The following is a 14,846-nucleotide window of genomic DNA, read 5'->3' on the forward strand; positions in this document are numbered from 1 at the left end:
TTTCGGCATCAAACAACAAAACTGACCAAAAGTAACATCTCATCATCCGAATTTTACGGTGGAGATCCATGTTTCCCTTGCACAATGCAGGTCTTATTTTAAGAAAACACTGCCTGGCCATTTCAATCCGTGCATTTATTTTTATATCCTGTTCGGTTTTTTCATTGATCCAACAGCCTAGATATTTGATTTTGTCAACTCTGTATCAGCCTTCTGTTTATCAGAGCGGAGATGTTGGCATTGCCCCATTAAGGACCATGAGCTTATTCTTGTTGTTATTAATCCCAAGGCCCTTTCTTTCTCTCTTCACTCACACGATTGAGGCGTATCTGTAAGTCCTGCATACGAGTTGTACAAAGTAGAGTGTCATCTGCATCGCGAAGTTATTAATCACTCTGGGATAGGTTAATAAGTTGTTATTCACTCTAAGAAGGGGATACAGTAAAATACCATAAAAATACAGTACCATAAGATCCCATAAAATCATTTAGGTAATTTTAAACCAATAATTTTCGTGCTATAGAGGTCGCTTGAAATTCTTCCATTCAGACGCGCACGTACGTATTACCCATACTCCTCAGCCTCACGGTCCGTGATGAACGCGAATGATGGCGTTTTGAGTGGGTGATGGAACGTTTTTTATGTGAGATAGTTGTTGAATTTTTTAACTGGAAATTATATTTATAACACGAGTTGCATTTTGTTTCAGCATTTAAGTGCGAAATATGGCAAGTAGTAACGTTAAAGGGAACAACGAACAGGATTCAAAAGCCAAAAGAGAGAGTGGTGATGATTCTGAAGATGAATCTGAGGTTCTTGAAGAAAGTCCGTGTGGTAGATGGTTAAAGAGAAGAGAAGAGGTTTGTGATCGCCACTAATTGTATAATCGTTTAACTTATATAATTTATGTAAAAACAATGGATTTTTTCATGTTTTGTGCAAGTTATTTATGAGCCATCAATATTAAGTTTTCTTGAAGTAGTAATTGATCTTAATAGGACCGATCGAATATTTTCATAAATAGAATATCATGTTTCACGTCAAATAAGAGTGTTTATGAATATAGCGAATATCGCTTTTTTATTTATTTTCTTTTTTTCTTTTCTTGGTGAGCTGAGGTATTAGTGTTAACAACGAACCATTAGCATAATGGACCTACAGATTTCCATTAGAGAATACCTTTTTTTCAAAGGTGCAGTTGGCGTTTATCTTGTTTGGAGCGTTGATTGTTAATGAGATTCACTGAGCTTTAACCAGGCAACAATGAAAAGTTCAGAAGTAATTTATATATTTTTTATTCATTTATTATTATTTTTAATATGATTGGGGAAGTGTAAAAGATTTAACAGGAGTTTGAACTTTATTATCATTGGCAAAAAAAAAAACCCTGATTTTTTGTTTTGTTTCAGCATCAGCCACAAAAAGAATAATAAAAATTAGGGCATAAAACGTAACTCGCGTTACTTTCACTTGTTTCATTTCACCGTTTTTTTTTGTTTTTTTTTTTAATAAGTATTTGCCCTGTATGATATTTAGACAAGTATGCCCCACGTTCATCAGACTAGGTCACAGCGTAGTCCAACAGTCGAATTATCTTTGTCTAAAGAGAGATTAATACACATCTGCTGTTTAAATTTATGCTATCTGAATAATGAAAAAAGGTACAGTAATTTTGCATTTTAGCAGTGCAAGCTGGTTCAGTACTTTATTAATAGATCACCACTGGATCTGGCTTGTTTAATTTTGTGGTGTATCGTGTTGTGGTTTTCCTAATACAGATTCATCTGAATAATTAACTATTTTTTCAAAGGAAATGATTAAAATAAAATAATTAAATCTGCATATGTGATTGTGCTAAAGGATGTAATCCTTTAGCACAATCACAATTATAGAAAACTACAATGAGCCCAGGACTGAACCCTGTATGATTCTGCTGATAATATTAGCCCAAGATGAGCAATAACAATTAATAACCACTGTGTCTTCTGCCACTCAACCATCCCTTTATCCATAGCAGCATTGCCATTAAGGGGCAGTCTTGTCTTGTCTGACCAAACTGATTGGGTACTATAACATAGTAACAAAGGAACTGGATGCAAAAAATAAACTTTTTCATATACTTTGATTTCAGAAAAAAGTAGTATACTGCAGTATAATTGCATTTTTGTCTACCTGGTCCTGCATTACTTCTTTAATCAGTGACTTATTTTCCGTTTAACAGAAATCAGTCTGTAATTACTCATGTCTTCTTTTGATCCCTATTTGTGAATTGGGCCCTGTTCAGAAATTACTTGTGAGGGCTCTGTTTGTTATTTCCTTACCTCCAGAAGTTAAAAACAATACAGATATTATTGAAAGTGAGTATAACGTAAATAAAAATTGCATTTTTAAATAATGTCCTATGCTTGATATGAAACAAAATATACATATTGAGAACGAGAACTCTACTTCTAGCAATTTTCAAGTTGACTTGCGTAAATGCTCTTGGAGTGACGATAATGGGTAACTAGACATTGACAGTAATCCCATTGATAGAAATGAAGAAAAGATGTGGATGATATTGTTATTTAGACCATTTGAGTGTGGTGCCCTGTTTGACAGAACCGGTTGAACATGTTTGTGGCCAGCCCTGCCCCTGAATCCAAATATGCTTTTATTAATTAAGGTTTTATTACCTCTTTTGCTGTCATCTTTAATATAAAAAAAGAAGGCTGGGATGGATAGGATCTATCCAGTAATATTAATGGAGGCAGAAAAGGAGGAAAGCAAACCCTTAGCTATAGTTATAACACCTTTCGATTCAGGAGAGGTCATTGTGGGCTGGAGATATGCAAATGTATTCCCAATTCAAAGAGGGGAATCAAAGGGTAACGTGAGGAATTACAGACCTGTTATCTTATCTTAACTTCTGTTCCAGGAAAAATAATGGAGGCTCTGGTTAAAGAAGTAATGCAGGATCATCTAAACAAGAATGCACCTATGCTGCAGTCACAGCACAGATTTGGTAAAGGGAGATCTTGTCTGACCAATCTGATTGGATATTTAACAGAGTAACAAAGGTTCTAGATGCAAGAAATAATTTTTACATGTACAGGCAGCCCTCGTATAACACAGTTTCGCTCTAACACGATTGTTAAATTGCAGCAATCCTCACACTACACTGTACTTATATAACACGGTTTCACTCTAAATTGGTTAGAGAAACCTTACATAACATGGTATTTTTGAGCTTTTGTGCGGATAAAACCCTACTGGATATAATTTTTCAACATTTCCATTATTTTTTATGAATCTCCGCTGTTGACTCATTAGTCATTCAAAAAAAATTAGGAAATCCCCGTGTTAGGTTCTGTGCTACTGAACTTGTGCTTGTTCGAGACCATAAAAAATTGTGACTTCGAAGCATGCAGCTCAAGACTTTTAAGATTATTTTGGTTTTTATTTGATCGGGTATGTATTACTAAACTTTGTTCTTAAGAGCCGTATTGGAATAATTTCTTTGTTGTGAATTAAATTCCAGTCCTAAATTATGCCTAAGGAACTTTGGCATAATTTGGGTAATTGCCAATTTATTTAAAGAATGGTTTCTAAATTGTTTTGTGCCATCTGTGGAAAACTATTTACAGTGGAAATTTCAAAGTTTTATCACTGTTGGATAATGTGGCAGGCCATCCAAAAAATTCAAGTTATTTAAAATGTTGAAGTAATGCTCCTGCCTAATACAACTTCTTTAATTCAGCCATTAGATCAAGGCATTATATCTACTTTTAAAACTCATTACATCAGAAAATAATTACAATGGATTTTGGAAAAAATTGATTGCAAACCTGTTGAAGTGATGGAGGCATGGAAACATTTCTCAGTTGTGGACTGTATCGGAATCATAGCTTTATCACTCCAAGAAGTAAAACCATCAGCATTAAATGTATATTGGAAAAATGTATGGCCAGAGTGAGTTCATTCAGGAAATATGGTCGAACTGGCAGAAAACAGTATCGGTGGGATGGTAGAACTTGCTAAGTCAGTAGGAGGGGAAGGTTTTGATGATATGACTACTGAAGACATTCGAGAATTACTGGTAGAAAAAGAGACTGGCAAAGTGGATTTGATGGAATTGGAATCAGAGGTAAACCAAATCAATTCAGAGGATGATAGCACAGATGAAAATTCTGAAGTGCCAAATTTTACACTAAAAAGCATACAGGATGTTCAAACAGGCCTCTGGGGTTGGGTAAATTCATATTGTGATTTTAAATGTTTCTCACCAACCAATAATAAAATAAAACACGAAAACTAGAATTTTGAAAACTATGTTTACTACTATATATTTAAAATAACTTGACAACTAAAAAGGATAAAATATATATATATGCATTGAATAAAATACATTAAAATACCAGGTTAAAAGCGATAAAACCGACCGTAGCTTTCGAAGGCTCCTGCCTTCTTCCTCAGAGGTAGCTTCCTTGTACTGCGGTGCATCTTAAGTACCAGCAGGTATACGATCTAAATCACGTGTTTATCGCCACGTGTTCTCCTATGTACTGGGACCGGAAGCGGCTCGGGAGTGCATCATACGAAATCGTTCATCCCTTCTGAGGATCGTAGCCTCAAAGAGGGGATGAATCTGCAAACCTTTGTCTCTATTAATGTTCTCTGTTGAATTAATCCGCAAACTCTCGAGCCACTTGTGGTCCCAGAACCTATGCGCCCAATCAGTGATGATAGCTTTGCCCGTTGAGATCTGGAAGGCGCCTCCGTAGCCAGGTGGGAAGGAGCAGCAGTGCGTAGCACACGCTTCTTGATTAGACCGGGGTTCGAGCCCGTCACCACCAAATACGGAGGATGCGGAAAGGTCAGGGAATGACCACCGCATATCCCGGAGCAATATGGCCTTAGTTGCTAATGCTCCTAAAATCCAAATACCAAACCAAACCCGTTGAGATCTGGTGTTGCTTCTCCCAAAAATGTTCGGCCACGGCGGACCTTGCCATAATCTGCATTTCTTATTGCCCTTGTGTGCTCCCCCAGATGTTCTTTGTGACGACGCTTTGTTTCCCCTACATAACATTCCCCACAATCCGGGCATTTAATACTATAAACGACTCCACTAGCATTCTCTTTTTGAATGGGGTCTTTTACTTGTGACACGATTGTGTGCAACTTCCGGCCTGGAATCTGCACACAACGTGTCTGATAGTTTCTTAGTACCCTAGTTATATGCTCAGTTAATAAATGGTATCAAAAGAAGATCTTAAATATATGGATTGAGAAACTACATAGGAATTTATACCACATCAGGGGAGACAAAAGACAGTGTTTTAATAAGATAAGTGAGAGGGTGACTTCAGTACATCTGGCACTGGTGATTAGTATGGTGTCAACAAAAACAAGACAAATATCTGACATCTATAGACAGGCATGTGGCAAAGTTTGATAGACTCAGAGAGCAAACCAGGTTCAGAAGCAATGGTGATAATACTGCGAATTTTATAGTGAACATGAGCAGCGAGCAACTAACTAAAGAACAGATAGAGGTTTTAAATTTAGGACCAAAATTTGCCGCGATTCCGCCTAAAATACCCATTGCAGAAATAGCGATGGGTGTGGAAAGAGCGATAAATAAGTTGCCTGAAGATAGAGCAAATGAAATCTGAGTTAAAACAGCAGCTATTCTGAGTCAAGCCAAAAAAGCCCCCACTAATCTTAGTGTGAAACAGAAATTAGCACTTAGGAGCCTCAAACAAGATGACAGTATTGTGGTCTTACCAGCGGACAAAGGCAGACTAATTGTGTCCTTGATAAAGAAGCATATCTAAGTAAAGCGTTAGAGCTATTGAATGATCAAACAACTTATAAAGTTATTCAAAAAAGTTATTCATTGATGAATTTGGAACGTCAGGTAAATAGAATGATTCAGAGTTGGTTAAAATCCAACAAAATTTCTAAAGAACAGTATTGGACATTGCATGCTACAGGGAGCCAGATGCCGAGATTTTATGGCTTACCAAAAATACATAAAGTGGGTATGCCACTTAGACCTATAGTTTCATTCATTGGCAGTCCCACATATGCCTTGTCTGGTTTCCTGGCCAAAATACTGTCTCCATTAGTAGGAACTTCTGAATTCAGCGTCAAAGATAGTAAAGATTTTGTGCGCTCCATAAGAAGTCAGCAGAAAATGAAGAAGAAAATGAAGCTATGATATCTTTCGATGTGACATCGCTTTTTACATGCATTCCTATTGACCATGGGGTACTTTGTGCCCACATGGCCTTACAGAATGCTACTACCTTGAGTAGCAGAATGCAATTAAACTTAGAAGATATTTGTAAAGGTATAGAACTATGCCTCTCAAGTACCACCATGATTTTTGGTAATATTGTGTATAAACAGGTTAACGGTACAACCATGGGCTCCCCCATTAGCGCGATTATAGCTAATCTTTCTATGGAGGAGCTCGAGGCTAGAATATTTAATGGTCGAGATCTCCCTATGCGCCCATGGAAGAGATATGTCCATGATACATTCCCAATTATCCAAAAGGGGAGGGAAAATGAAGTGTTGAATTTTTTAAATGGCTTCTTCCCATTCATACAATTTACCTCGGAGGTAGAGGAAGAAGGAATTTTGCCGTTTCTAGATGTATTGGTCTGTAGAGAAGGACAACTAAAAACTAAAGTCTATAGGAAACCGATGTGTAAAGGCCAGTACTCACACTATAATTCTGCTCAGACCAATCGTCATAGGAACAGTGTGGTCAGAGCATTAATAGACAGGGCAAAATCGCACTGTAGTACCTCCTAGGATAGGAAAGAAGAATATGAACGTGTCACGGCGGATCTTACAAAGTGTGGCCACCCACAGAGGGGGTAGAATATACAAAAGTATATTGGAGAAAATCAGAGGAGAGGTGAACCCTTCACTCCAATAGCCACTGCATACATTCCCTGCTATCTGGGCTTAACTGAGCATATATAACTAGGGTACTAAGAAATTATCAGACGTGTTGTGTGCAGATTCCAGGCCTGAAGCTGCACACAATCGTGTCACAAGTAAAAGACCCCATTCAAAAAGAGAATGCTAGTGGAGTCATTTATAGTATTAAATGCCCAGATTGTGGGGAATGTTATGTAGGGGAAACAAAGTGTCGTCTCAAAGAACGTCTGGGGGAGCACACAAGGGCAATAAGAAATGCAGATTATGACAAGTCTGCCGCAGCCAAACATTTTTGGGAGAAGCAACACTAGATCTCCCTGGATGAAGCTATCATCATTGATCGGGCGCATAGGTTCTGGGACCGCAAGTGGCCCTAGAGTTTGCGGATTAATTCAACAGAGAACATTAATAGAGACAAAGGTTTGCAGATTCATCCCCTCTTTGAGGCTACGATCCTCAGAAGGGATGAACGATTTCGTATGATGCACTCCCGAGTCGCTTCCAGTCCCAGTACATAGGAGAACACGTGGCGATAAACATGTGATTTAGACCGTATACCTGCTGGTACTTAAGATGCACCGCAGTACAAGGAAGCTATCATCACTGATCGGGCGCATAGGTTCTGGGACCGCAAGTGGCCCGAGAGTTTGCGGATTAATTCAACAGAGAACATTAATAGAGACAGAGGTTTGCGGATTCATCCCCTCTTTGAGGCTATGATCCTCAGAAGGGATGAACGATTTCGTATGATGCACTCCCGAGCCGCTTTCGTCCCAGTACATAGAACACGTGGCGATAAACATGTGATTTAGACCGTATACCTGCTGGTACTTAAGATGCACCGCAGTGCAAGGAAGTTACTGCTGAGGAAAAAGGCAGGAGCCTTCGAAAGCTACTTTCGGTTTTATCGCTTTTAACCCGGTATTTTAATGTATTTTATTTGATGTATATATATATATATATATATTTTTTATGTATTTTATCCTTTTTAGTTGTCAAGTTATTTTAAATATATAGTAGTAAACATAGTTTCAAAATTCTAGTTTCCGTGTTTTATTTTATTATTGGTTGGTGAGAAACATTTAAAATCACAATAGCATACAGGAAGGCATAAACTTAGTCATGCAATTAGAATCTTATTTTTTGAATGCAGATCGTTCAACTGAAAGGAACACAAAGTTCAAAATGGAGCCTCAAAAATGCTTTGCTCCATACTGTGCAATTTACAAAGATCTATCAAGCAAAAATTCCCAGAATACTGATTTTTTAAAGAGAGCAGAAGATACACGAAATCTAGATTCTGCCGAAGAAAATTCAAAAGGTGCAGATATTCTGGAACAGAAAAAACATTCTCGTTTGATTGTGCTTAGCAGTGATGACGAAGAAGAAAATTAAATAAATGTACATTATCTGACATATATGTATCCCAGTTTGTAAGGCATTTTGTTCATTTTTTAATTTAATAAAAATTAAATTTCCAATGGTTATAAAAAAAAATATATTTTTATTAGCTTTTGGAACGTAACCTCCCTCTTTGTACTGGTTCTTAGTCCCATATAACACAGTTTCGCACTACATGACATTTTGCAGGAACCTAACTACCATGTTATACTAGAGTGACCTGTTTGCTTATATTTATAGCGAGGAGATTTGTCAACACCTTGAGATAAAATTGAAACACCCCCTTGTTGGGAATGGCAAGATATATGGCAAGTAGATCTATACAGAGCAGTGGATAAAGAACTTAAATTCCAGAAATGCATTTGGTATTGTTGCACGTAAGACAGCTATATGAATTGGAGCAGTGTGACATTAACAGCAAGTTACTACTGCGGTAAAAGGATGAGTGTGGGAGAAGACTATATCAGTGGGCCCTGCTGTTCTTGGACTAATGTTATTAGTGGATTCCACCCCTCCCAAGGTTCATTGGTGTCCCCATTTTTGTTTTCTGTATTTATTAATGATAATGATGAATGCATAACAAGCCTAATGTCTAAGTTTGCAGATGTACAAAGGTTGGCAGAGTAATTAATGATAGTAATCAGGGTATGCTACCTCAACAAGGTCTATAAAAATTAGGCATATAAGCTGAGAAATGGCATTTAGGCAAATATTGAGTACTATACAGGTATGTATAGTACTAGACAAACATTTGGAGCGAGTGGATGGGTGAATTGAGAAGGGTGTTTTTTTTGGCTGATGCTATATAAGCTTGCTTTCTTGCATCATATGCCTTTACTAATGCTAATGTAAGCCTCATTTTAGGATGTGGGCTTTTTGAAACTGGTGCAGAAAAGAGAAACAAGATTGGTGAGGGGAACAAATGGGTACTCTTACCAGGAGAAGCTTCAATGCTGTATATTGCAGCATCTGTAGTCTAGTCGCCTGCAACAAGATGTGATTGAGGTGTTTATGGCTTTGAATGGACTGAATAAGCAGAATGCCACTGGCATGCTTCCTCTTATTCAGACTACACATGAGAGAACATGTTAAAATTGAGGAAAGATGGGTACAGGATAGATGTATGGAAATTTGCATTTTTCCAGCAGCCGGTTGATTGTTGGAACCAGCTTTCATCTGGTGTGTTGTAGAGGTGGGTAGTTTGTATAAATTCAAGGAAGAACAAAAGAAACTGTTAGGGTGCTCTCACATAGAATGCAGGTGACTGCTTACTTGGAACCAGCAGCGACATGCAGCTGAAGCTTCTCACTGGGTATGAACACATAGAAAGCAGTGACCAGTGCAACTTCTCACTATGCAATGCAGTAGGTTTTACGGGCGCCACTGTATTGCGGAATGTTAATCCCTTTAGCTTTCAGGTAAACTGGACCGTAAAATTGCCGATCAACCCCGCCTGCAGTTCAGCGGGTGTCCCGTAATTTTCAATTGAAACTTATCAAAAGATAAATAAATAGGGGAAAGGAGAGGGAGCTGGTTGTTTACTAATGCCCATCGCAAGACATTTTCTTGCGATGGGTATTTTATTCCCTTCCTTTTTCAATTATTTCAACGAATTGTTGAAATAATTGAAAAATAAGTGTTATGTATTGATAGCAGTTGAGGAGAATGGGAAAGAAAATAAATTAGAAAAGGGGAGGAAGCATAGTTACAAATCGAAAAAGTGAAAAACATAATAATAAAAGACAAAAAAATAATACATTTTGAACGTAAGATATACATAAGTATATTGTCCCATGCCGAACAAACCTGGCATCTCTTCCAGTGTCAACCACCAGAATTGTACAAAAAACGATAAACTTTCTTTTTAAAGACTAATCTCCGCCCTATACATGGTTACCAGACTTCCTCGTTTCCGAGGGCATGTCCTAGTTTTTAGGGCGTCCTCAAACGTCCCGCGGATTTTACACTTGTGTCCTAGTTTTTTTTATAAATATATTTAAAAAAAATCACATCGTAAAATGAATTTTCATTAAATATTCTGTGCTTTTGCACCTTTGGTCAATACCAATAGAATAAATAAAATTAATGCGCTGATTGCAGTAAGTGGACTGTATTACCTCAAAATTACACAAGTCAAATTATGACTTTGCTACCTCTCTCTCGAACTCAACATTTTATAATTACTTACTTTGTAATCCAAACTTACTGAGAATTATTGGCAGTAACAATAAATACCATATCGTAATTTTTAAGACAAAAAAAAAAAGGAAGAATAAGATGACTACACTTTGATTTTCTGCTTCTTTATATATATATTTCTTCAATATATATATATAGGGGAAAGACTCTTCCCATATCCCATATATATATATGACATTTGCACCTGAGTGCGCAGAGCAACAGCAAAGGATATAAAAGTTTATATATGTGAGATAGAATTAATAAATTACACAAAATGCCAAAACTAATAGGAGAAGGATAGCATAAATCGGAGATGTTGAAGCCATGAGAAAGAATGTGAATATCCTAATGAAATAATGAATTTAGCAAAAATTATAGGCTGAATTGAATAGCCAATTAGAGAGAAGTGATTAAGTTAATATACAGAGTAATGGCCAGCATCAAATAGGGGTGGGCAATTTTGGTCCGAGAAAGGGGTAGAGAAATTATAAAATTATAATCTGATGTTAGCTAACATCAAATTTTAATTTCTCTACCTCTTTTATATATTTCTCTACTAAAAATAATCTGATGTTAGCTAACATCAGATTTTAATTTTATAATTTCTCTACCCCTTTCTGGGACCAAAATTGCCCACCCATAATTGATGCTGGCCATCACTCCGTATATTAATTTAATCATTTTTGCTTTACAGCTCCTTTCTCTCTAATTGGCTATTTAATCCAGCCTATAATTTTGCTTAATTCATTAGGATATTCATAGTTTCTCTTCCTCACGGCTTCAACATCTCCAATTTCTGCTATCCTTCTCCTATTAGTTTTGGCATTTTGTGTAATTTATACGCATCTAGCATCACACTTTTAAACAGACTTATTAATTCTACCTCACATATATATATTTAATATAAAATAGATTTATATATAGATATATATTTATGTAACGCACTGGCGTACATAAATCGTTATAGAATTTTATATTATGTTTTTTTATTTTTATTTTGAATTGTAATTGTGAGTTTCTTATAAATTTTTAACGTCCCTGTTCAAATGTAGTTTTTCTGTTTTAACCCCACATTGGTCGTCAAATGAAAGCTTCTAAGTCCATGTTAAAATAAATGTGTGGCGTCGACAACCAGCGAGCTTAAATAAAAATTCTTTTAAGCAAGCAGGGGATTAGCACAACCAGCACTAACTAATTCCGATACGTTTTTGCAGACACTCCTGTCTACGCATGACTTGGTGGACAGGGTAGGGGGTGATTCACTTTTTTCTTGGATTATTTTTGGATGATTACCAGTGATTTTTAGGCATAGAATAGTAATAGAATTCATACATTTTCTTTTAAGAAAGCAGCATAGAAATCGTAGACATTTATGATTTCTATTGCTAAATACGATGTATTTTTCAAAATAATTAAGTTTCATTTAATTAACTGCAGATGGAAAACCTAGATTAATTGTGAGGTAGGATGTATGAAATTGATGGGTATTAGAAGTCACTGTCTTTTTTTTTTAGGCCGTGATTTAAAATATAATGCATATGCATATTTTATGCATTGTGCAGGCTGCAATTTGTTGTACAAAGGAAAACAGTAAGAAACTTAAAAAAAAAAAAAAAAAGACATTTATTTATAAATCAATGATAAAACATTCAATGTGATTTTTTTAGAAACAGAATAAGTATAAATCTAAAAAGTGAAGTAATGAAAAGTTTATTTTACATATTCCAAAACCATTTCTTTGTTGTCATACTGATTAATTTTTGCATTTTTTTTTTTTTTTCTTTCAAGATTTGAAAACAATAAGGGAACTGATGGGTATACCCAAATCCCTGTATATTATAGTAGACAAATTTTGAATATCATAATTTATGTAACGAATTGGATGATTATAATGGCCAATTTTTAAATATATCAGAACAAATCAAGAAACGTTATGTTTCAAATTCGAATAATAAATGGTATTAATATTTTTCCTTGCTAACATTTCTCCATGGTATTCCTTTTTACAGACAACGCGTACCCAGTTGACACTTTTGTTCCATATTGCGCATTTTACGTAAATCCATAAATGTCTGAAATCAAAATTTCGGTATCCATGCTTAAAACTTCTGGATTACAGGTTGGTTTTCTTTATGTCACCATGAATTGTGTTTTACAGCAACAGTAGTGCTAACAATTGCCTAAGGGCCAGAGGTGCGAGCAATGCATATCCAGTTGAGTGATATCTGTGCTTCTTGGGAATCAACAAGCTTAATTTGTTGAGGTAAGCTGGGGGATTAACACAAGAAGCGATGCTGCTGTCCACACGCTGTTACTGTATGCACTCCCATTGACTTACATTGTTCATTTAGGCTACCTGTGGCTGCTGGTCCCAAGTAAGTGGTCACCTGCGTTCTATGTGAGAGTGCCCTTAGAAGGGATGGACAGGTGAAATGGGTGAGGTTTTTTTTTTTTTTTTTTTTTTTTTTTTGGCTGATGCTATAAGCTTGCTTTCTTTAATCATTTACTAATGCTAATAGAGTGGCCTGTGGCAAAGTATAATGTTTTTAGACATATATCTTCTTGTTACCTCGATGCAGTAAGCTGTTTACAGCAGTCTTATTGTCAGTCAGTAATGAAGACATGCTTTCGTATCTCTTCATCTAATTGTCAGAGTGCACTTAATACTAGTGTGTTAAATTTTGTGGGAAAAAAAATGCAAGGGAAATATCTGATCTCAAAATAGCATACATGGATTCTGCAATGGGCTGTACACTGGTTTGACTTGTGCCATCATTTCGAAGAGTTTGGGGTTGGCTGTTAAAAGTAATTTGGATGGTTCCCAACCTCAACAAATGATGAAATTGTATCTTGTTTGCAAACTTTGGTATGAAATGACTGAAGATTAAAGGTTTGTGATATTGCTGAAGAAACTTGTATCTCCATCAGATAATGTCATTTAATTTTGACAAGGACTTTGAACACTGGGCATGTTTCCACAAAGTTCGTGCCAAAGCTGTTAACAGAGGAACAGCATCAATGCCGCCAGCAATTTTCTAATTTTTTTGGATGTGCATCCAATTACGAGATATTTTTTGAAATTTACCTAGCTGTAGATAAAACATGGGTTTATTGGTATAATTCTAAAGCTAATTAGCAGCCGAATCTGTGGAAGACTGTTCTCCTGACCCAAAAAAGCATGGCAATATGTGCAACAAAACAAAAGCTGTGTTGCCAATATGTTTTGACTGTAAAGGTGTTGTCCACCAGAAATATGCTCCAGGAAAAAACAATCATCCATTGATAGTTTGGGGTCTCACAGAGTATTCTTTTTAAATATTCTACTTCTTTTATTGTAATTTTCAGAATAAAATCTTTGAAATCTTTTAATGCGTCTTACCCCACCAATATTCTCTAAATGATAATATAGTTTTTTTCTGTTTTCATTTCCATTTGTGAGTTAGAAGGTAATTGCTTGTTTGGCATCGGATAGATGGCATTGGCAGATTTTTTTTTTTTTTTTTATAATTATTCGGAATATATACAAAACCTGCTCATACCACTACCATAGTTAGCTCCCCACCTTTCAGAGTGGATTGAATATAAATTACAGTTAATATAACTGCACCAATAGTGTATTATAATTTGTCTCCTTTTTATTTGGCACATACATTTTTCTGAATATTGCTCTTTTTTCAAGGGCTGAGTTTTTTTGATGTAAAACTGAAAAGTGAATGTTTGTTTGTTTGTTTGTTTGTTTGTTTGTTATTTGGTTTTTAGGAGCATTAGCAACTAAGGCCATATTGCTCCGGGGATATGCGGTGGTCATTCCCTGACCTTTCTGCATCCTCCGTAGGTGGTCACGGGCTCGAACTCTGGTCTAATTAAGAAGCGTGTGCTACGCACTGCTGCTCCTGCCCACCTGGCTACGGAGGCATCTAAAAGTGAGTTACGGGTTTTATAATAGATGAGTGAAAAATATATATAGCTCCAAGAAATTTCGAACAATGAAAAGTGCAATAATTTATAGAAATGGAAGGGGGTTCAAAGAGCAGAGTAAGCACACCTGTAATCTTGACTTCTATTCCAGGGAAAATAATGGAGTTTGGTTAAAGAAGTAATTCAGGACCATCTAGGCAGGAATGCTGATATACAGCACCCACAGCATGGATTGGTTAAGGGTTAATGTTGTCTTACTAATGTGATTGGATATGATGGCACATCAATAAAGGATCTAGGTGCAAAAAATAATTTTGACATCACAAAATTTGACGTGGGAACAAGTAAAAAAAAGCTAGATTTGAGAAAAGTATTTAATACTATCCTACATGAAAGATTGCTGTACA

At 36.2% G+C, this 14,846-nt stretch overlaps 1 protein-coding gene across 2 annotated transcripts in view; it reads left to right on the forward strand.

Moving 5' to 3' along the window:
• The first annotated feature begins 580 nt into the window (after positions 1 to 580).
• Positions 581 to 14,846, forward strand: part of Madm (MLF1-adaptor molecule) — a 144,006-nt gene continuing 129,740 nt past the window's right edge. Inside the window, exons 1-2 of one of the 2 annotated variants that reach the window (XM_090372093.1) lie at positions 581 to 620; positions 710 to 860. In XM_090372093.1, coding sequence (XP_090228219.1) covers positions 726 to 860 — 135 coding nt within the window. In that variant the 5' untranslated portion in view covers positions 581 to 620; positions 710 to 725. Of the gene's footprint in view, positions 861 to 14,846 lie in introns of both variants that reach the window. The other variant, XM_090372092.1, reaches the window with a different exon arrangement.

This window comes from Mastigoproctus giganteus, chromosome 4, assembly GCF_048544385.1.
Source record: "Mastigoproctus giganteus isolate SK-2022 chromosome 4, ASM4854438v1, whole genome shotgun sequence".
Lineage (NCBI taxonomy): Eukaryota > Metazoa > Arthropoda > Arachnida > Uropygi > Thelyphonidae > Mastigoproctus > Mastigoproctus giganteus.